At 42.3% G+C, this 24,399-nt stretch overlaps 1 protein-coding gene across 1 annotated transcript in view; it reads right to left on the reverse strand.

The window, feature by feature from the left end:
* Positions 1-2,280: 2,280 nt before the first annotated feature.
* Positions 2,281-24,399, reverse strand: part of LOC147745332 (uncharacterized) — an 89,047-nt gene continuing 66,928 nt past the window's right edge. Inside the window, exons 4-6 of the mRNA XM_086952245.1 lie at positions 7,806-7,860; positions 7,130-7,174; positions 2,281-6,652 (exon numbers count right to left, since the gene is read on the reverse strand). Of these exons, the coding sequence (XP_086808371.1) occupies positions 4,035-5,555 (1,521 nt within the window). The 5' untranslated portion in view covers positions 5,556-6,652; positions 7,130-7,174; positions 7,806-7,860 and the 3' untranslated portion in view covers positions 2,281-4,034. The remainder of the gene's footprint in view (positions 6,653-7,129; positions 7,175-7,805; positions 7,861-24,399) is intronic.

The raw sequence follows: 24,399 nt of genomic DNA on the forward strand, positions 1-24,399 counted from the left end.
GATTATTATAATCTTCCCTACAAGGGTCATCTGGTTTACAAATAATTTCAATACACAAAGTGAATCTAAAAAGCAGCATGAGGTGGCATGCAGCACCACACAACTTAAGGGGCTATATGCAAGCAAAGGAGACACCTGAAGTGGGCTCTCCACCTCACATGAACCCAGTACACGAATGCATCTTCAGAATCAGACCACACATCCTGGGGGGGACGTTGGCTCACAGCACAAACACAGAAGGAAGAGCTGGTAGGTATTTTCGCCACTGGTGTTCAGGTACACATTACTGTTACCGACTACTCTAGTTAGTAGTGTAATGGACTGGCTATGGGGGACGGTAGTCCCCTACAACAAGAACTTACTGTGCCATGGCTAAAAGAAAATGTCTCAATTTACTTCTGACTTTTTCCTTTCCACGTAAACATTGGTGGGGAGGTACTTAGAAATAGAGTCAATACAGCAGTGACAGCTGGTATTTCAAGGCAGGGGCGGGTTCGCGGGGATGGGGCAAAAGGGAATGAAAAAATTAAAATATACACTTACCTGTCTGCCGCTGCTGCCAGATGTCACAGCCGCCTCCTCTCAGTCCTCTTCACCACTTCCAGGGCCGGAGACAGTATGCAACTGGCACCCAGCCTCCCGATAGCCAATCACAACGTTGCAATGCAGCATTGTGATTGGTCTGAGCGCCCTGGTTCGGCGCTCAGCCAGAGAATGGGAGGCTGGGCATGTTCTCCATGCAGGCTGTAATCCAGCCTGCATGGAGAACACGCAGAGTGCACATGATGGTTTGGCCGGCCGCAGATCGCCAACCAAAGCTTCATGCGCACTTGGAGTGGCCAAACAACTCCTCCCCTGCTCTGCGAGCAGAGCAGCACCACCACTACCGAGCTGAGCAAGGGGAACGATAAAATGATAATAACAATGAGTTATAATCTTGTTTTTTCCTTTTTAAACCTGCTCAGTGTGGTGATGCTCCTCCGCCTTAGCGGATGAGCCGCCACTGCAATACAGCTAGCAAGTGCTATAAAACCTTGCCACAACCCCTAATGAGGTGGGCAATGCACTGGTGTGTGCTAAAACTACCACTAGACGTTACATCTAATCCCGGCTTTACCACTTAACCTAAATATGCTGGAAAGAAACACCAAATTTTACTTCTTGAAAGGGCCACTATACTGGTCTTTATCCTGGGATTGTGGTCCCTCGGCCTCTGCATCACATTCTCTGCCACCCAACGTGTGGTTTACTGCACTAGGAAACTACAACCAGAAGACTTTGGGGCAGATTTACAAGCCCCTTACGCCACTTTTGCATCCATTTCCCCATGTAAAAAAATTACGCAAAAGTGGCGCAAGGGCCTTGTAAATAAGGCCCTTTGTGTTTAACCCTGACCTACCAATTTGCCAAATACTGTACTTGGGGAATCGCTGATTACATTTATGCCTCTTCCCTCATTTATGTCCAAGATCAGGGGTATTTAGAATCATCCAAGGGTTGTAAGTAAAACTATGCTTTTAAAAATGGGCCTGGAGTGTGGTGATGCGTCTTTAACTAATGACTATTTTCCATAGTTCCTATGAGTGTTGATGATGGATTGCCAGGAGTGTTCCGTCCAGTTATGTTCCAGGAGCAGTTGGGTGAGTGGTGACTAAATCTTACTTTTAACCTACTGACGACTTGAGAGTTTGATTACTACAGAGACATTGGCTCTGGGGATGGTGGGTACACAGTGTCCACTCTCATGGACTTTTCCCTAGAATATAAAATGGTCAAGTATTAACCTTTGGAACAAGTAGTTCTGCGTTCTTCGGATTGGTAACTTACCAAACTGTTTAGTACTAGGTGAATCCTACGTTTTCTGTGACTCTGTCTACTGATCGGTCAATGTGTGCACCTTGATGGAGGCTGGATGAAAGAACTAAACAGCAAAGGCACATTCCGAGCACATGCCCCAAGCATGGATTTCATTCACTGGTTCAGAGCTGTTTAACTGCAGGTCTCCACACTCCATATTAGCATCTCCAAAGGCAACGGTGCCCCTGAGGCTGGACTGTGTGGGATCCCTCCTGGCCGCAGCTCCTGCCTTCCAGCACCAAACAAGCAGGACCTTTATAGCTGAGATGTGTGCATCCTGCCAGGCTGTGGCAGTTGTACTGGTGTCGGACAGCTGCACTAGATGACCCAAAGGCTGGGCAAACCTTAAGGATTCCTAGTAACAAAGAGCAACTCTTTTTAAGAACAATGTAAGGGTGTTACAAGTACTTCTGGAAAGCATTCTTTTTTTGTTGACATTTTCTTTATTGGCATTTAGATTTGTCATGCACATAGTCACATTAAAAGGTATTTGAGTATCGAGGACAGTTGATACCAGTCGCATAACCAAAAACATATAAACATAACTTAAGTTAATGTGTAGGGAGAAAAGCCGTATCAATCTACATTATACAGAGTAGGATCAGTTACTTTATAAATTTAGGTCCATGGCGGACAGGTTGAGTCGCCGGCGCACTGTGAGCTAGCTAATACTGATGGGGATCATACACCAAACCAACAGTGGATGCTGTCCAAACACGCAGATCCTGTATACTTTTTATAGGAATTACACGACAGCACACAAGAGTTCCTCGTGAATGCAAATGTTTGTAATGTGTTTAATACCTCTACTCAGTTATGGTGCATTAGGAGCAAATGCGTTTTGTAAATACTTACACCCATTAGCTGGACCCAACCTGTATACAATTTTGTGGAACCGTAATATGGTAGTTAGCTGCCACTATCTAACCTGTAAAACAAACTAGCACACTCATTTATGATATCATCAGTGATGTCATCAATGATGTCATGTGAGACATCAACAGTGAAGTGATGTCATAGAACATTTCTTGAGTGATGTCAGTTGTGAAGTCATAAGCAGTGTATGCGGGGGAGCAAGTTATAGTTGGTGCTGCTAACTAAAAATAACGTTACTTTAACCTTTGTTTTTTCAGAGGATATATGTGAACATGTACAACATTCTATTGAATTTATATGTATTTTTAAAAAGGTGAAATAAAGTGTTTTAATTTAACATTACTTCCTGTGAGGTTTTATTTTAAGTCTCTACCACCATTTGTTTCTATGGGAAGGTGTAACAATAGGGGAGGCGGAATGCCCGCACATAGCCTTGGAGTAGCATTTTATTGATCTTTAGTAGTATTATTGTAGTACCACTAAACATAGTATAAAATTCAATTTGTGAATCACTGTGATTATTTATGAAAGCTGAAGAATCTTTCATGAGCAGATGGCACAAAAACTAGATAATGATAGCATGGAATGTTGCCGAGATTAACTATCAGTCCTTCCTTCCTTTAGTTTTTCACAACGATAAGCCCAAAGTAACACAGGAATGAACCTACGTTAGTCCCATTGAGACCTACGACATACAGACTGGAGACCTACGACATACAGTCTGCTGCCCTGCTCCCTGGTGAGGTACATTAAGGCTGGAAGCACTATGAGATTACTTGCATCCCAGATCATAGGGGCGTGGCTTCAAGGTTTAGGATCAACGCGAACTCGAGAGTCAGATCCAAGGCTTATTAACACACAGGGAGCAAAACACACTGAAGGGAATGAGGCCACAAATAGTTAGGAAGGAATGAGATTAATTCAGGCACTTCCATTCCTTGCTGTGTGCTTTTATCAGTAGACACTCAGTAGTACAATCAATGGATTGATATCTTTGTGGCTGCTTCATGTTAAGGTTTGCAGTGCCGATACTTCCTCCCGAGGGTTGTCAGTTAGCACCTTTTATTCTCCAACATTGTCTCTCTCCTGTAGAGATGTTACATTTACAACTGAAGTTTTTGTTAGATTGAGAACACAGAGACTATTTTTTCTGGGAGTGGGTTCTTTCCTGTTGAATCCAACTGAATCATTTACTGAAGCGTTCCTGGCATTTAGAACAAGGATTATGTTTTCCGCCATGTGTGCGTTCTCTCATGTTCAACAAGATCAGATTTCTGACTGAAGCTTGTCCAGAATTCAGGTCACTGATGAGGTTTTTGCCCAGTGTGACTTCTCTCATGGTGAGTGAGACTGGCTTTAAGACTGAAACCTTTCTGGCATTCAGAGCACTGATAACGCTTTTCACCAGTGTGGATCATCTTGTGTCGAATGACACTGGCCTTACAACTGAAGCTTTTTGGGCACTCCGAGCACTGATAAGGTTTGTACCCAGTGTGTGTTCTTATATGTTGACTGAGATTGCCTTTTTGGCTGAAGCTTTTCTGGCATTCAGTGCACTGAAAAGGTTTTAGTCCAGTGTGTGTTCTCTTATGTCGAGTGAGATTAACTCTCTGACTGAAGATTTTTTGGCATTCAGTGCATTGATAGGGTTTTAGCCCAGTGTGTGTGTGCTCATGTTGAGTGAGACAGAATTTCCGTCTGAAGCTTTTCTGGCACTCAGAGCACTGAAAAGGTTTTTGACCTGTGTGTATAAGCTCATGTTGAGTAAGACGGGTTTTCAGCCTGAACCTTTTATGGCATTCAGAGCACTGATAAGGTTTATGGCCAGTGTGGGATCTCTCATGTGCAGTGAGGTAGCGTTTATCGCTGAAGCGTTTTTGGCATTCAGTGCACTGATATGCTTTTATCCCAGTGTGAGTTCTCTCATGATGAGTGAGACCAGATTTCTGACTGAAGTTTTTCCAGCATTCAGAGCACTGATAAGGTTTCAGCCCGGTGTGAGCCCTCTCATGTTTAGTGAGACTTTGTTTCAATCTGAAATGCTTCTGGCATTCAGTGCACTTAAAAAGTTTGTGCCCAGTATGGACTGTTTCATGCTGAGTTAAACTGGCTTTCTTACTGTAGCTTTTTTTGCATTCAAAGCACTGATATGGTTTTAGCCCCGTGTGAGTTCTCTCATGATGAGCAAGAGCAGATTTCCGACTAAAGCTTTTCCAGCATTCAGAGCACTGGTAAGGTTTCAGTCCAGTGTGAATTCTCTCATGTATAGTCAGACTTCGTTTTGAACTGAAGTTTCTCTGGCACTCAGAACACTGATAGGGTTTCTCCCCATTATGAGTTCTCCCATGTTGGATTAATTGGGCTCTCTCACTAAAGCTTTTCTTGCATTCATTACATTGATAAGGTTTTTCTCCAGTGTGACTTTTCAAATGTGAAATCAGGGAACTTTGGTGCCCGAAGACTTTTTGGCATTCAGAGCACTGATAAGGTTTTTGTCCAGTGTGGATTCTCTTGTGTCGAGTAAGACTGGCTTTATAACTGAAGTTTTTTGGACACTCAGAGCACAGATATGGTTTTTGTCCAGTATGGATTCTCACATGTTGAATGAGATAGCTATTGTGACTGAAGTACTTCTGGCATTCAGAACACTGACAAGGTTTTTGCCTTGTTTGTCTTTTCTCGTGTTCAGTGAAGTGGGACTGATAACTACAGCTGTTCTCACATTTATTACATTTATTCAAGTTGCGTGTATCTCCAAGTTGGGTTTGTTCCTGGATACATGCCATGTTAAGACTGAATTTAATACAAGAGTCTTCACTCATTTATGTTACACTCAGCAATAACTTCTAAAATACACTGCAGATAGTCTTCTTAACATTTGTATTTAACTAATTATTGCTTTTATTTGGAGATCAATGTTCCTGTCTTTAAAGGCAGCCTATCTAACTTGTCTTATATCTTTCAACTCAGAGCACCTTATTTTTATTAAGATGCCCCTCATAGAGTCATTTCCTGCACGTTATGCCCACATTAGTTCCCTCAAGTAAAATTAAGGTCACTATGACTGCAGTTTCATTTAGGAGTTTTAAAAGCACTGATAAGATCTTTGGGGTTTAGTATGTACATGTTATGTATATTTGTTCATACAAGTAATGACAGAGGATTAAAACATGCCAGTGTGATTTTATGAATTATCAATAGCATAATACTGACCTTTTGTAAGCGTCATATTCCAGTGATGCCTTAAAAGGTACATAATCAACTTTGGAGGTTTGACACACTTCGAAACAAATTAGATCAACCCAAAATACAGAGGTGGTAAGGAAAATCTTTTTATATTAGAAGCAGCGCCTTTGCTGTAATGACATCTGAGAAAGAGCATTTAGGATTACGTTCTTTAAACAATGCTCGTTTTTTTAAATTCATGAATTTATTAGGTTTTGTTTGAGAGGGTTTTGGGTCTTCAAAGCATTCCTCATAAACCATCAGACAGAATTTGCCACACGTATTATTCTCTAGTTACACCGAGTGAGAATCAATTGTCACCAATGTTCTTCAATCTTGAAATGTTCCCTTCCAGAGAAAATATTGTTACAATTAGTAGTTGCAGTAGTTTTTCAATTTACTAGCGTGCACAAAGAATATTTCAGAGGTTATTCAAAACCAAAAAGTGACACTTGGTAAATGTTTTTGGTCATTGTACATTAAGGATTTGACAACAAATAATGAATGTAAAAAATTTGGAAAATCACTTTCACATTCAGAGTGTTCTTCCGTTCCAAATTCCTCACAATTCCTGGCACATAGGATTTGTTTCTTCTTTAGTTATCTAGAATGTTTCTACTGTCTTCAAAATAATCCTTTTTGGCATTTTTTCAATAAATTGGAATATTTCTATAGCTGTTTGTGCTTCAGTAACCTGTAAAAATAGAGTTAGAAATTGTAAATAGATCCAAAGAAATAATATTTATGACCTCATTCTCTGCAGCAGAAAGAAAGCATTTACAGAAACAAGATAGGAAAATAGATTTGAGTTGCATTTCTGATAAAGGTGTAACAGCTCTTGGACACTGTAGATCGGGAGCTTGAGACCACTGGAACTCCAGGTTAGGAGAGCAAAAGTAGTGAATACTGAGAAAGAAACACAAGTTGAACATACATTACGACACAGATCCTCAGAAGCAGCCAACACCGTCAATTTACTCTTTCTGTGACAACGGCTAGCATCACAGTAAGCTATTTGTAACACCTTTAATGAACTGTCAGATGTTGTCTACTCCCCTTCCCACTTAGAGGTCTTGTAAACGCTGCTTTAAATGCCAGAGTAGCACAGGTTGGGTCCACTTAGGTTGGTTGAATTCACCATTTCAAATTGTGGGTGAAGATAAGGACTTACCTGGTGGCACAGAACTCAGCACACTCCTCCGACAGGATCTGGACACTGCAACACCATAAAGAGAAAGAAAAAACATCATAACGGTAAAGGAAACTAAAAAGGGATAAGAAAAGACAAATACTAAAGGAAAAGAGGATTCAGAAAATAGGCTATCCTCTAGTCTTCTTCAAAGAGACCCAGTGTTGCCCTGGAAGTGGCAAATAGGTGAGGATAGGGCAGGATGGGAGGACACAGAGAGGTGGAAATCAGACCCAGAGAGGAAGGACGTGAAGGAACAAACTGAGGGGAGGATAGTATCATGTAGTTTAGAGGATGAGACAAATGCGCCAACAGTCAAGGGGCTTCTGGGGAGGAATGCGTGCTCATGGCCCAGTGTCACCCGACTCGAGAAGGAACCAGACCCGCACTAGGATCCCACTATATTCACATTCCTTGAGGAATGTGGCTGCGTCAGGTGCGTGCCAGGGTTAGCAGGAACTAAAAGAAATCAAAGGGCGAGGTTTGCAGGAACATGGGGAGGCAGGACGCTGCTACAACACAAGCTATATAGTTAGAGAATAGTCTGGAAAGGGAGTTAAATTTAGTAAGCTGAAGAGATTTAAAATAACAGAGAGAGAGAGAGACTAGAAAAGAAATAGGAAAAAAGGACTTAGGGTTTTAGTAAAGTTTACCTGACCTTTTTTTGTTCCTCTGAGGATGGCAGCCACATTGCGTGGCCTGTCCCAGAGTACCTTGAAAGGAAGAAAAGAGATGCTTGAACCAAGAGCTTCTTTGCATAAAACGTGAATCACAATTCATCACAGTTTATCACACCTTTGGTATACAACCGTTTCAACGCAACTTTTACAACGCATACTGTTTCAACGCACACCATTACAACGCAGGATCCTTTACAACTAATGCCTTTACAACGTATGACATTACATAGCAGATGCTATTACAACGCATGCCATTACAACGTAAATATAGGTAAGTATATCATTTTATTTAAAAAAAAATTAATTACAGATTTTTTTTACATTAATTTAAAAAATATTAAAAATGAATTAAATCAATTGTTTTTAAGTAATTTTATATATATAGTTTGGGTTATGGGGTATAGGGGTATTTTTAGCGTTCAGGGCTGGGTTTGGGTTATGGGGTATTATTAGGGTTCAGGGCTGGGTTTGGGTTTTGGGGTGCAGGGGTATTATTAGGGTTCAGGGCTGGGTTTGGGTTTTGGGGTACAGGGGTATTTTTAGGGTTCAGGGCTGGGTTTGGGTTTTGGGGTACAGGGGTATTTTTAGGGTTCAGGGCTGGGTTTGGGTTTTGGGGTACAGGGGTATTTTTAGGGTTCAGGGCTAGGTTTGGGTTTTGGGGTACAGGGGTATTTTTAGGGTTCAGGGCTTGGTTTGGGTTTTGGGGTACAGGGGTATCTTTAGGGTTCAGGGCTTGTTTTGGGGTTTGAGGTACAGGAGTATTTTTAGGGTTTTGGGGAACTGCGGTATTTTTAGGGTTCAGTTAAAAAAAAATTTAATTAATTTTATTAATTTTATTATTTATTAATAATAGTTCGTTATTAATAATAGTTCTTTAAAAAATAAAATTAAAGTAATTTTTATCCCTACACTATCCAGCACTTACCCTACTATTACACTCCCCTGGAGTCAGAATATTATTTATAAACACCTAAACTATTTTTTAAAATATATATATATATATTTACAAATAAATTAATTAATAAATAATTTAGTTTAGAAAATTAATTAAATATTTATTAATTACATTTTTTCATAAAATAATATACTTACCTATACTTACGTTCTAATGGCATGCGTTGTAATAGCATCTGCTATGTAATGTCATGCGTTGTAAAGGCATTCGTTGTAAAGGAATCTGCGTTGTAAAAATTGCGTTGTAATGGTGTGCGATGTAAATGTATGCGATGTTACGTCATACATCCCTTCCAAACAACCGTCCTTAACATACAAAACAAAAGGAACTTTTGTTCTCTGCACAACCATTTTAAAGCTCCTTTGGTTTATGAATAAATTGATTTTTTACTAAAAAGCTTTTTACTCTCCTGCTATCTACGACCAAGCCCACAACACACAACTTCCTACAAGTCCAAACCTTGCGCTACAAGTCCACAAAAATAGAAATGATTCCCTGCTGAAAAAGGTCTGAGTGAACAGACAGCACACCCACATGCTACCTAAGATCTGAGTGAACAGACAGCTCACCCACAGGCTAAACAAGGTTTGAGTGAACAGAAAGCGCACCCACAGGCTGAACAAGGTCTGAGTGAACAGACAAGGCATGCACAGGCTGAACAGGGTCCGAGTGAACGTACAGAACACACACATGCTGAACAAGTACTGAGAGAACATATCACACAACCACAGGCTGTACAAGGTCTGAAAGAACATACAGCACACCCACCCTGAACAAGTTCTGAGAGAACATACAGCGCAGCCACAGATTGAACAAGATCTGAGTCAAAATACAGAGCCCCACAGGCTGAACAATGTCTCAGTCAACAGACAGAGCACCCACAGGCTGCACAGGGTCTGAGTGAACATACAGTGCACCCACATGTTGAAAATGATCTGAGCGCACATACAGCTCACCCACAAACCGAACAACAGCGCACTCACAAGCTGAACAACATCTGAGTTAACATACAGCTCACCCACAAGTTGAACAAGGTCTGAGTCAACACAAAGCACACCCACGTGCTGAACAAGGTCTGAATCAACATACAGTGCACCCACATGCCGAACAAGGTCTATGTCAACATACAGCGCACCCACAGGATCAGAGAGCAGACCCTAACAGCCCAACCCACTTCTTTATAAACCCCATCTTTCCAATTAGAGGTAATGAAACATGCAAATTAAAACAATCTGGTTGATAATCAGCATGTTAAATTCCTTGTACATAATTCAGCCACCCAGCATAAATCAGTCAAAAACTCTTAGATTTACAGCAATTCAAGTTCAAGCTGAAGCAGCTAGCGAATGAGGGCTGAGAAATGGCAGCAACGAGACATCAATGTAAATCTATTTTAAATACTTAAAGGAAACCAGGAGTACAAAGGAGGCAACCCACAACAAAAGGGCACTAAACACAGGTGGAGGCAGCAGGGAACACGTCACATTTAACATGTCAAACGGCTGGTTGGTGATGATGGGGTCAGCAAGTCAGATGAAAGATATTCGAGATGGCAGGACCTGAAGGCACTCCATTGGGATGAGAACCAGGCGGCCCGTGAGCAAGTAAAAAGGACGCAGATTGAATGACGATGTGCAATTAGTGACCATTACCCCGGAATGGCAAGGTGCGAATTAATGACTTGTACGATGGGTGGTCACCCCTTCCGAGGCCGGCGCCGGTGAATGGAGGGCAGCACGGCTTCCGAGCACAGGGCATGGCAGGTATATAAGGGGACGGGGAGGCTGAACAAGGACACACAGTCACGCCAATGTGTATGAATGCATGTATGCATATGACATTATCATAGCACGAACCCAGCCAGACGGCATTGGAGCACTGTACATGGTCAAAGACAAGCATGAAGTGGACGAGTGATAGGAGAGGTAGTTGGTTTGTGGAAGGATAATGCACTTGTGATATAGGGTTCTTCAAAGAGGTGCATCTTGACCTCATTCACAAATTGGAGCCGCTTTGTGGCAGTCCTGATGAATATGGGGATGTTGTCTGAATGTGGTTGCTCACCTCTCATCATTTTGAGCCTCTGATGAGGGGGCATAGATGAACCCGTTGAAACCAATGGAGATAAAACACATTTTTGAAGGAGAGAAGTTTGTTTGGAGGGTGATCTCATTGATGTGAGAGCTGCGTGTTGGGGTACTCCTCAGGAAAGGGGTGAGGGATAAGAGGCTGATGGGGTTGTTTAAAGCACTCCCAGGCAGTCATGTGGGATCAGAGATCAGGGGTCCACTGGCATTTCGACAGGTGAGTTCACGGAATGTGCCTGAGTGCATTGCTTCTGTGCAGCCTCAGCACCGATGGGATTGCACCCCATGGAGTTACTGACAGGAAGTGTTTAGTATTCCACCAGAAGGTGTTATATTCCTGAGTCAAGTAAAGCAGCTTATTTCTTACATTTTCCTCACAAATAACATTTCCAGCTGTGATCCTTTGCACACATTTTCACGCATGACAATGATGGATTCGTGTCTCTGTAACTAAAATTGTTTTTACATCTAGCTTCGCACAACATTTTCTCAACGCCTGTAATGACCCGATTTTTGTCAACAACAGGTCATGCAGACATATCCACCCTTGGTACCCAAAAAGGTGACGCTATACTATACTCTACAATACTTACCCATGGTAGGAATAACAACACCATTTATAACTTAGCCCTTGTTGAGAGGACTCACACACCATAACAATCCTCCTAGCGACAGGCGCTGCGCTTGAGGCAATTAATCGGTCCTCTCCGCTACAGAATATTCACCTAGGAAGAACCACATACACCCAACAAACATAATACCTCTCACAACAAGGCTAGGGATGGAAGAATTAGAATTTACACTCCCTGGTTAGGAGGTGAAAAACTTCCCAATACACAATTACCAGCTAGAAGGGAAACTTACTATCCTTCTGAACATAAGCATTTGGCTAGGAAGAATCCACACCTCCTGTCCCAGGGAAAACAGACAAATAATTACATTCTCTGGGGTATTTAATATATCATGATACGCGGTAATCCAAACTATACCACTTATACAACCAACATCAAACTAACAATTATATGATCACTAAATGCAATCAGAAAAACATATATAGAACTTTTATGTATATAAAGGTATGGAACCTGAAAACAGACAGTAGGAATATAAGAATTAGTGGAACACCTCACCAACTGTCTGTTCATCCCGCTTCCACTTTGCCAGAGGGGAGCTCATTTCTCCGGCCGAATCAGGAGACAAGGTGACACCATACGCCCCACCATCACAGCTGCACGTCTGCCCTGAGCTGAACTTCCAATGAGCAGAACCCAGACACCTTTAGTACCAGTGGAAACGCAGGATGAAGCTCCTGGTGAGCCTCGCCCCCTCCTTCTCATGAGAGCCAGCACCAGCCTGCACCAAGGCCACAGCTTCAGCTGGCCAGGCGTCAGTTATGGCTTTAGAGCAGAGCGAGAACATACCTTTGGCAAGATTCAGTTCTTTCTAGTTTAAGAAGGGTGAACAACAAGTGGTCAGGAAAACAAGGCTTCTCACCTAGTGAAGCTCAGAAATTGGCAACAGTTCAAAAAATGGAGTCGCTTAAGCATAGGCCACTATTCTTGCAAAAAGGCAAAATTAGTTGCAAGATGGCATAGGATTATGCCAAAGCCAATAGTAAGCCCTGCCATCAAGCAAGATGAAGTCAGAAACATAAAGGGACATAATCAAACCCTACTTTGTAGCTTATTCTTACTAGGTAGGCCAACACATCACTATATTATGTGATAATATAAATTACAAAGCAAGATGACATGAGAGCATGTCAAAGGCAATAGTCAGCACTGCAGTTAAGCAAGACAAAGTCAGAAACAGGCCTACACATCACTATAGTATGCTAAAATATGCTAAATAAGACTGAGAGGGTGATTGGTGACGGTCATTACCAAGCCATTTATCATAAAAATAGAACATTCATTATAGTGGTGCCACCCTTGAAAGGCAGTAAAGAGACGCATCAACCAAGAGCTTATTTGCTAAAGACAACAATCACACTTCATTCCATCTTCCAAATAACTCTCCTGAACGTACAAAACAAAAAGAACTCTTGTTCTCTGGAAACCATTGTAAAGCACCTGTGGTTTTAAAAAAACAATATCCTCTCAGATGTGTTTTATGCGTCCAAACGCCAAACTTCCTCCAAATCCAAACCTTGAAGTACAAGAACACACTAAGGACCATAACCCATTGCTGAACACTATTGTAAAGCAACTAAGGTTATAATTAAATAGACTTTTTTGGTTTGCCAAGACCATAATCCCTTGCTGAAAAGGTCTTTGTTAACACCATCGCTGCTATCGATACTCCTCTCCTGTGCTGGGCCATAATGGAAATGGGTGTGGTCATGACGAGCTCAGCTCGTCATGAGCACACGAGCAGTGTACCTCATGATGAGCTGAGCTCGTCATGTGCATCGAAGGAGTTAATGTAGAGTGCACCCACGGACTCAGAGAACAGACCCTAACAAGCCAGACTGCTACGTAATAAACCCCATCTTTCCATTCACAGCCCATAAAATGCACGAATCAAAATAATCTGGTTTACAAATAGCATGTTAAAGTCCTTATATATAATCCTGCCCACCCTTCATAAATCAGTCAACCACTCTTACAGTTGCAGAAACCAGGCTCACTGAGCAACAGCAATTCAAGTCACGCTGGTACAGTGGGTGAATGTTGAGAAATGGAAACAACGATGCATCAATGTGTTGACACCTTTTATTTATAAATTATCTCATATCAAGATCGGAGTCTTGTTAGTCTCATAAGGTAGCGATCCAGCATCTAGGATTTTGAATAAAACCTTCACAAGACAACACTTAAAACATTGGAAGAACACAAAAAGAACCATGATCCCCTGCTGCAAAAGGTCTGAGTGGACATGCAGTGCACTCACAGGCTGAAGAAGGGCTGAGTCAGAATACAGCACACCCACAGGATAAACAAGGTCCGAGTGAACCAACATCATGTTGAAGTCATTGTACATAATTCAGCCAAACCTCCATAAATCCATTATTCACACTGAAATTCACAGAAACCATAGGGCATATTACCAAGGGCCTTATCGCCGCTTTAGCGGGCATTTTTCCAGCTAAAGCGGTGATCATTTTATCGCCCTATTACCTAGCTGTCGCTAACACAAGTTAGCGACAGCTAGTAGGAGATAGCCATCATCTTGGGGCCCACTTTGCATGTCAGCGATAATTATCGCTAATGACATGCAGAGTAGGTGTGCCAAGATGTTAGCGACTGGAAACAGTCGCTAACATCGCTATCTCCTATTACCTACTTTAGAAATATTCGCACTAAGCGCGAATATCTCCAAAAGCTAACGCCTGCCAGAGCAGTTCTTAGCCATGTTATCCAATGGTAGGTGGATAACATGGCTAAGAGCATTAGCTCGGTATGCATGAATATCGCTGACTTTTCAGCGATATTCATGCATTTCGACCAATTTTTATTGCTTTTGAGATAAAACTTGATAATAGCAAGGTTTATCTGCGATAAAAATCGGCAGAGCTCGGCGATAATAATATTGCTGCTAAGCCAACATAGCGATAATCATCGCTAGTTGTTGGTAATATGCCCCCATGTTCTCTGAGCAACAGCGTTTCAAGTTCAAGCTGATGCAGCGTGCAAATGAAGGCTGAGAAATGGCAGCAACAAGGAATCAATGGAAATCCAATCTCAGTTTTCAAGGTGAACCAGGAGTGGGAGGGAGGCAACCACCCCAAAAGACACTGAAGGCAGTTTGAGGCAGCAGGGGACACGTCATCTACAACATGTCAGTCAAATGGCTGGTTGGTGATGTTGGAGTCAGCAAGTCTGATGAAGGACATTCAAGGTGGCAGGACCCAAAGGCACTCCACTGTGATGGGAACCAGGTGGCCCATGAGCAAGTGAAAATGAAGCAGATTAGATGACGATGTGCAGTTAGTGACCACTGCCCCCGGAAGGGCAAGGAGTGAAGCAATGCCTTCTACGATGGGTAGTCACCACTTCCATGGCTGGCACCAGTGAATGGAGGGCAGTACGGCTTCCCAAGACAGGTACATAAGGAAACGGGGAAGCTGTACAACGGCACACCAGTCATGCCAACATGGATGATTGTATAATGCATATGCCATTATTATAGCATGAACCCAGCCAAGAGGCAACAGAGCACTGTACATGGTCAAAGACTTGCATAAAGCGAACAAGTGATAGGAGAGCTAGCTGGTTTGTGGTCGGTTAATGCACTTGTGATATAGGGTTCTTTAAAGAAGTGCATCTTTACCTCAGTCACAAATTGGAGCAGCTTTGGGGTGGCGGTCCTGATGGATACGGGGGTGTTGCTCAAATGTGGATTGCTCCCTTCTCATCCTTTTAAGCCTCTGATGAGGGGGCAGAGATTAAACTTTTGAAACCAATGGAGATTAAATATTTGTGGGATGGAGAGAATTTTATTTGGAGGGTGATCTTGCTGATGTGTGAGCTACGTGTTGGGGTCCCCCTCGGAAAAGGGGCAAGGGATGAGAAGGGTGATGGGCTAAATTAGAGCACTTTCAAGCAGTTATGTGGGATCAGATATCGGGGGGGGGAGCTCCTGGAATTCCGTCAGATGAAGTCTGGGAATGTACCCAAGTGCATTACTTCTGTGCAGCCGCAGCACCGATGGGATTGCCCCCCAGGGAGTGACTAACAGGAAGCGTTCAGTAGTCTACCAGCAGGAAAGGTCCTATTCTGTCTGTGAGTTCTCTTGACAGGTGAGCATGTAATAGCTGGTGGGATCGGTGGAACTGGGTGGTCAGGGGTGGGAGGGCGAACACTGGTTTCCTATCAAATGAAGGATGGGCGAAATGACCAACATTTCAAGGAAGTACTACAATACAGTAATTCATGCAGGCAGGTTTTTTTTCTGGGTTCAGGTTTGGGATATAACGTACCAAGTGGTGTCAGAGGGATTATTATACTCTTCCCTACATGGGTCGTCTGATTTACAAATAATAAAAAGCAGCATGAGCGGTCATGCAGCACCACACAACTTAAGGGGCTATATGCAAGCAAAGAAGACACCTGAAATGGTCTCTCCACCTCACAAGAACCCAGTATACGAATGTATCTTTAGAATCAGAACATCAACAGAAGGTAGAGCTAGCAGGTATTCTCGCCATTGGTGTTCAGGTACACATTACTCTTACAGACTACTCTATTTAGTAGTGTAATGGACTGGCTATGGGGGACGGGAGTCCCCTACAACAAGCACTTACTGTGCCATGGCTAAAAGAAAAGGTCTCAATTTACTTCTGACTTTTTCCATTACACGTAAATATTGGCGGGGAGGGACTTAGAAATAGTCTCAATCCAGCCTGCATGGAGAACATGCAAAGTGCACAAGATGGTTTGGTCGGCCGCAGGCGGCCAAAAAAAGCCTCATACGCACTTGGAGTGGGCATACCACTCCTCCCCTGCCCTGCCCTGCGAGCAGAGCAGCACCGCCCCAACCAAGCTGAGCAAGGACGGAAAAATAAAATGCTAATAACAATGAGTTGGCATCTTATTTTTTCCTTTTTCAACCTGCTCAGTGGGGCGACGCTCCTCCGCCTTAGCGGATGAGCCGCCACTACAATACAGCTAGCAAATGCTGTAAAACCTTGCCACAACCCCTAACGAGGTGGGCAATTCATTGGTTTGTGAAGACACCACCACCAGACGTTACATCTAATCCCGGCTTTACCACTTAACCTAAATATGCTGGTATGAAACACCAAATTTTACTTCTCGAAAGGGCCACTATACTAGTCATTATCCTGCGATTGTAGTCCCTCGTCCTCTGCATCACATTCTCTGCCACCCAAAGTGTGGTTTACTGCACTAGGAAACTGTACAACCAGAAGACTTTGTGTTTAACCCTGACCTACCAATTTGCAAAATAATGCACTTGGGTAATGGCTGATTGCATTTATGCCTCTCCCCTCATTTATTTCCAAGATCGGGGTATTTACAATCATCCAAGGGATGTAAGGAAAACTGTGCTTTTAGAAATGGGCCTAGACTGTGGTGACGCATCTTTTACTCAAGATTCTGTTCCTGGAGTGTTGATGATGGACTGCCCGGAGTGTTCCGTCCAGTTATGTTCCAGGTGCAGTTGGGTGAGTGGTGACTAAATCTTACTTTTAACCTACTAATGACGTGAGAGTTTGATTACCACAGAGACATTGGCTCTGGGGAGGGCGGGTACACAGTGTCCACTCTCATGGGCTAATCACCAGAATGTAACATGGTCAAGTAATAACCTTTGGAACAAGTAGTTCTACATTCCTTGGATTGGTAACTTACCAAACTGTTTAGCACAGGGCGAAACCTACTTTTTCTGTGCCTCTGTCCCCTGATCGGACAATGTGTGCACCTCGATGGAGGCTGGATGGAAGAAATAAACAGCGAAGGATCATTCCCATCATATGCCCACAGCATGGATTTAATTCCCAAGTTCACAGCTGTTTAACTGCAGGTCTCTGCACTCCATATTAGCATCTCTAAAAGCAATGGTGTCTCTGAGGCTGCACAGTGTTGGATCCCTCCTGGCCCGCAGCTCCTGCCTCCCAGCACCAAAAAAGCAGGACTTTTAAAGCTGCGATGTGTGCACCCTACCAGGTAGTTTCAGTTGTACTGGCATCGGAGACCTGCACTAGATGAGTACAGGCAATGGGGCTGACCACCCAAAGGCAGGATAAACCTGAAGATTACCGTTATTTAACAAGAAAACCACACAATCTCGCTCCTTCTCCGGGAACGCTCCGTACATCTGGAACACCCTCCCCAAAGATCTTCGTTGAAACCCCTCTTACGCCAGCTTCAAAAAAGACCTCAAAGTTCTCCTGCTGAACAAATACTGGGGTCCTTAAATCCGCCCCTTGGCACTCATTCCCTCCCCAGCCTCCTATTGCTCTCCCTCCCCTCTCTATTCTTCCCTCTCCCGACAAATGCTCCCTCCTGTCCTCCCTATAGGACTTGACCCTTCCACCTGATATGATGGAATACTCTCCCTCCCTTCAACATAGCCCACCACCGTACTCCTATCCCACCCCACCTCCATTCGTTCCCCCAAAGATATGCAAATAATCTCTGGACTAGCAGGCAACCCCTCTCTAAATTTTTGTACCTTTGCAACATGACAATGTGAATCATAATGCTGGTTTGACTTCCCTGTTTGGTTTCTTTTTTATCCTACCTCTTTGTTAACCTGCTACTTTAAATTAATCCTGTCTATATATAGCTATATGATGTTTGCCTTAAGTATCCCCCTCCCTCCCCCCACCCTCCCCCCCACTCCCACACCCTGCTCCCTCCTTTGCTTATTTTGACTACTACCTTATTGTTAGATTCCACATATTGCAGTGTCTACTCCTGTAAAGCGCTCTAATACCCCCGGGTCCAGCTAGCGCTATATAAAACATGTTAAATAAATTAAATAAAATAAACAAAGAGCAACTCTTTAAAAAAAAATAATGTAAGGGTGTTACAAGTACTTCTGGAAAGCATTCTTTTTTTTGTTGACATTTTCTTTATTGACATTTAGAATTATCATGCACATAGTCACATAAAAAATTATTTGAGTATATATGACATTTGATGCCAGTCGTATAACCAAAAACACAAAAACATAACTTAAAAAAAAGTGTAGGGAGAAAAGCTGTATCAATCTACATTATACAGAGTAGGATCTGCAAGTTTATAAATTTATGTCCATGGTGCACAGGTTGAGTTCCCGGCACATATTGCAATTCACTGCTACAATGGGTTAAAGTTGCATCGCTAAATATGATGAGGTAAGTGTGTGTGTGGTTATGTGTGGTATTAAGGGAAATTAGTTAGTCACCAGTTTGTCATGCAAGCAGCGTGGGTGAGCATGGAGTGTTCTGGTTGTAAGCACCTAACCAGGTGAACAATATATCCCTGGGTCTGGAAGCTAAGGGCATAATTTCCCAGAAAATGGACAGCTGCTCCTGACTGAAGGTGATATAGAGCATTTAACTCAGGGCGCACCGGGTCTGCCCCATTTCATGGCTACTTTCTGTTTCGCCAACAGCAGCAACATAGCAAGCAGCCAGCGGATTTCAACTGGGGCGTCTTTTACATAACCCAGTAACTTAAAAGGGAAGTGGGTTCCAGCTGTATCTCCAGAACTTTGCTTATTTTTAAGTGCATCTTTGTTCTTGTCATTTAGACCAGTCTGGATGGACAGCATCATACCTGTCCTCCAATGTCTGTTTTGCGGAGAAGAATGCGGGCTGGATATCTGTCTGACACTCCCATCATGTGTGCAACAGGACGTAGACACTTTAATCTATCCGAAAATGGCCCATGTTCTGCAGTGTTCCAGTGTATCCCAATGTTGATGGTGGCATTCCTAGACCCACCGCAGGTAGTATCTGCTGCTGTTGGTATGGACACCAGCTCCTCCTCTGACACCCAGGCCTTGGATGGCGCACAGGCTGCCCCAGCATCATCTGTGGACAGTACGTAACATCATCTGTGCTCAACGGACATAATCTGCAAGGTGTTCCAGGGACCGCTGTCTGCGGAAGCAGGTAGCGAAAATGTTGCGTCTACCAGCCAAGACACAAACATTTGACTTATGTGGCTCGTTGTGTGCTGTAAGAAATTCTGCCTTTTTTGAACATACTAAAATTGGAACTCAAAAACAAAATTCCTTTTGAGGAAGCATGGCTTTTCAAATGCTTATAGTGGTTTGGACTATACCTACGGACACATCAGACCTATGACTTGAGTGACAATGTGCCATATATAAATGGTGATATGTTAGTGACCAGCCACTTTGAAAAACTACCCCAGAGAGTTAACACCTTAAGGGATCAAAAAGGCTTTTACCCCTGCGGCCGCTGCAAAGCGTGCGCAGGCAGTAAACGGGTCCTGTCATACGTAATAGCAGATACAGGGAGAAAAATGACTATAAACAAATTTATCACCTGTAGTACGCAATATGCTGTCTACTGCTTACAGTGCCCATGTGGCCTTCGCTATATTGGGAGCATTATTAAGGAGCTCAAGTTGAGAATACTTGAGCACCTCAGAGCTATAGACAAGGCGGACCAGGCCTATCCAGTGGCCCGCCACTTTGCTGAGGCTCATAAACAGGACCGCAACAAACTCCAATATTTCGGTCTTGATATTGTGCCCCCCAATGTGAGAGGTGGTGATCGCCTTAGAAGACTGCGGAGGTTGGAATCGAGATACATTATAGACCTTTCAACGAAACATCCGAAAGGCCTCAACAGTGGGGAAGAGATGGCATTTCATATGGGGGAAATGAGACACACTAACCTCCGCACTGTTTTGAGAATTTTAATTCGAACACTGTCAGACTATAATGCTGTGATGAGACCTTGTCTGAATTGTAATGTATCTCCTAAGATCTGGTATTCCACAATCACATGTGATGGTTCCACATATTGAATATTTGAACATCGTAATATTTGACAGTTGTCAGGTGAATTGAAATTTTAGACAGATTTATATGATTTATTCTGTTCCTCGTGATGACATTTCGAAATGATGAAATTTGGTTTGCAACAGGGTGTGTCTCATTCTCTGTATTTGAAATAATTTTCTAGGGCAGAGAATTCCAGCTGAGACTATTCTAATTTTGCAACCTAGAATGAAATGAATTGCCAAGTAAGATTGTTTAATGTCACTGCCAAAACTTGAGACATTGATTGAATGCAGGGTGATTATTTAACTGTGCTCATTTACAATGCTTAGTTTTCATGCCATATTCTATCCGCTGCTATACCTACTGCATTTAGCCGCATTCAAACTCTATTTCATTTATAAGTAACTTCTATTTGCATGATAGAAAATGTGAAGTTTTATAATATGATGGACAGTACTGACTTGTATGATAAGGGACATTAGCCGATCCACGGCTTGATCTTTGTTCATTTTATGGACTTGTGTATATCATCTGTACCACGACTTTATCAGGGTAGATGCCCATCTATGGGCTTGATTTCATTTAATGCAAAATAATGAGCTGTATGAATGACATTGAAATCATTGAAAGATGGCGCGCCCTTTTACTGTTGTGGCGAAAGTCCCTTGTCTATGTCGATGTCCGAAATAATGTCTGCGGCTTTAAAAACATGTCAACATGATATTCAGTGTAACACACACTGACGAAGGCAGCACGCCGAAACGCGTCTGTGTGTGCCCCTTCCGCGAAAATAAAATCAGCGTGATCGACAGTATTGCCTTCTGAGTCCTGCTTGTCCTTTTGTAACTACCAAGAGTTTTTATAAAATTTAATTATTTTTAGCAAAACAAATATTTCTATTATAGCTATGTGTGTACCAGTACCTAGCCAGCCTAGTGGTACGTTAGTAATTAAAATATGTTGTCCAGTCGGGAGGGAAGTGGGTGTTCTTTTCCATATAGGTACCCTGATATAGGCCCAGGTAACATTGTAACCCTTCACTACATTACAGTTATAACAGTTTACAGAGACTGACCTTTTACCTAGATACAACACTGCATTCAGAAGGCAGGCTTTCTCTAGTTGGAAAATCATTCATTATGCATGAGGTTTCTTGGAAGCACAGCAGGACTACCATCTCCTGTATAATATCTATGTATAAAGTTCATGCCCAACGTCATCTTTAGGCCAACACAGTAACATCGCCAGGTAGGATCCCTGGGGAAACCTATGGGTATATATACATCCCATCTTGCTAAGATAGACAGAGGAGACAGAGATTTCCCTACCGACAGACTGACCAGAGACGCTGAGATTCCTGCAGGCAGACACTCCAGCTCGCAGTGGTCAAAAAACATCCCTTGAGGGGTGTCCAACTCGATACCTGGACGGGGTCCCACAGTTTCTCACTTCAGGTGATAGGGTTGACTATGTTCTAGAGGGATTCTTGGCTTAACACCTACACATATGCTAGGTACACTTAGGTATATCTAGTTAGGGCGGCATCGTAGGAGTACGCATCTTTTTATTATCATGTATTTTATATACTTGTATGTATTCATGATTAGTGCAAGATGGTAAAGCTTTACTATCCGTTTACTTTCATAGTGCTCATAATCATATATGTCTGCTACTGTCTAACGGTTGTTGCAGCTCATCTATTATACCCTAGAATAACAACTGTTCAATAAATACTTATTGAAAACGCCAAGCGTGTTTATTCTCTGTATTTTTCTGAGACAGACTAAGTAAGCACGAGTGACTAAGAGAAAAGTAGTATATTAATTCCACGGTCCTGAGATATTTGGGTTGTCATGTTCGATGGTTTCCAAGAACTATTCTCTCCCTGGTTAGAGGAGATTCTAGTGGCACTGTGAGCTGGCTGGTACAAAAGGCCAATATACCCGGTGGGGGTGTATAGAATCAGTCTGACACCAATCCTACAGTGTATGCCGTTCGAACGAGCAGATCCAGTATAGTTTTATAGGAACTACACAACAGCACACAAGAGTTCCTTGTGAATGCAAATGTTTGTAATGTGTTCAATACCTCTGCACAGTTATGGTGCATTAGGAGCACTTGCGTTTTGTAAATAATTACACCTATTAGCTGGACCCAACCTGTACAAAATGTGGAAACGTAATATGGTAGTTACCTGTCACTATCTAACCTGTAAAACAAACTAGCACACTCATTGGATGAGATCATCAGTGATGTCATCAATGATGTCATTTGAGACATCATCAGTAAAGTCATGAGTGATGTCATTGAACATGTCTTGAGTGATGTAAATTGTGAGGTCATAAGCAGTGCATGCGGGGCGCAAGTTATAGTTAGTGTTGCTAACTAAATATAAGGTTACTTTAACCTTTGTTTTTTCAGTGAATATATACAAACATGTATAACATTCTATTGAATTTATATGTATTTTAAAAAAAGGTGAAATAAAGTATTTTAATTTAACATTACTTCCTGTGAGGTTTTATTTTAAGTCTCTACCACCATTTGTTTCTATGGGAAGGTGTAACAATAGGATTGGCGGAATGCCTCATATAGCTTTGGGAGTAGCATTTTATTGTACCTAAGTAGTATATTGTAGTAGCACTAAACATAGTATAAAATGCAATTTGTGGATCAGCCTGATTATTTATGAAAGTTGAAGAAACTTTCATGAGCAGATGGGAAGCATGTGTAGCAATAAAGAAAATAGAAAGAGGCTGCTCAAGTGAATCTTTATAATACTATGCTGTGTCTCCTCGGAATAGAAGTGTTTAGGACTATTTAGGATGGGACCAAGAATGGTTTGCATATGGTTGGCCCTGTCTTCAGTAGCACATAAACTAGATAATGATGGTATGGAATGCTGCCGAGATTAACTATCAGTCCTTCCTGTAGTGTAGTTCCTATATTCCCAATAGGCTCTGCGCATTTGAATAATATATCCTATAGATTAGACGTAGGAATGAGGTCGACTAGGTCTCTATCGAATATATTAAACTTAATAGTGAATGCCAGCTAGCTCTGAGGTCACTAGAAACGTTCTCGAATTCATAAGAAGGGATTAGTTTCTGACAACCGCATAAACATGACAACTTTGTTTCCCAAGAATAAGAAATTTATCACTAGAGTTGCGGAAACAATAGATAAGTATTTCACTCAGTCAATCGTGCATGCTTCGTTTCAACAGAGTTGCAGAGAAATAGACGGGCATTTTCAATAAAAAAGGTTTATTGAACAGTCTTCTTTCTCATGCAAGAGAAGTGAACTGCTACAATCGTTAAGCAGACTGCAAAGTATAATGCGTACAGCGAGAACAATATTATAAAATAATACTGTAAGAGCATTGTATGGTTTCTAAGCCATATTAAAATACATACATAAATAAAAATGACTAAAGAAACTCAACTGGTGTTTTCTAAAAAACGCCTACCCCAATATACCTAACCTAAGTCTAGTATGCGGGAAGAAGTAAGTATTGTGTAGCATAGGTTTAGTATTCTTTTGCCAAGAATGTACCAAAGGTTTCTCTAGGTTCTAATTAGCTCCATAGATTAGTTAAAATGTAAGGAGGTCTGGTATCTCTGTCTCGGAACTCGATTTCCCAACACCCCGCAAGGGGAGCTTGGAAACACTAGAGCTGGATTCTCTGTGAGAGAAAGGTAGCCTCTTGATCAGTGCGTCAGCTGGAGGGTCGGCTTCCTTCGGCACTTGCTTTAGTGAGCTGCGTTGGGCAAGTAGATAGTCAAACTGCTCCGAACCACCGTGTCTTGCTAGAGCAAGTGAAGGTATATGTATACCTTGAAGGTGTCTAGGAATGCCATAGTTTGCCGTAAAGTCGGGCATAATAACGTCATGAAAGTACCCCTAGGGAATAGTCGTTCTTTGCAAAGTACATGAGTTATTGGACAAATCAATATTCAAGGAAGGGAAAGTTCCCTAACTGCTTAAGCCGATTTTTAAAGAAATCTTTGTGACGTTTGGTACGGGTGGAAGTAGCCATGCCTGTATTTGGTCTGCATGGGCTATGTCTAAATAAGGGCTTGATTTCTATGCCTATATTAG

Source organism: Lissotriton vulgaris, chromosome 1_1 (assembly GCF_964263255.1).
Source record: "Lissotriton vulgaris chromosome 1_1, aLisVul1.2, whole genome shotgun sequence".
Classification (NCBI taxonomy): Eukaryota; Metazoa; Chordata; class Amphibia; order Caudata; family Salamandridae; genus Lissotriton; species Lissotriton vulgaris.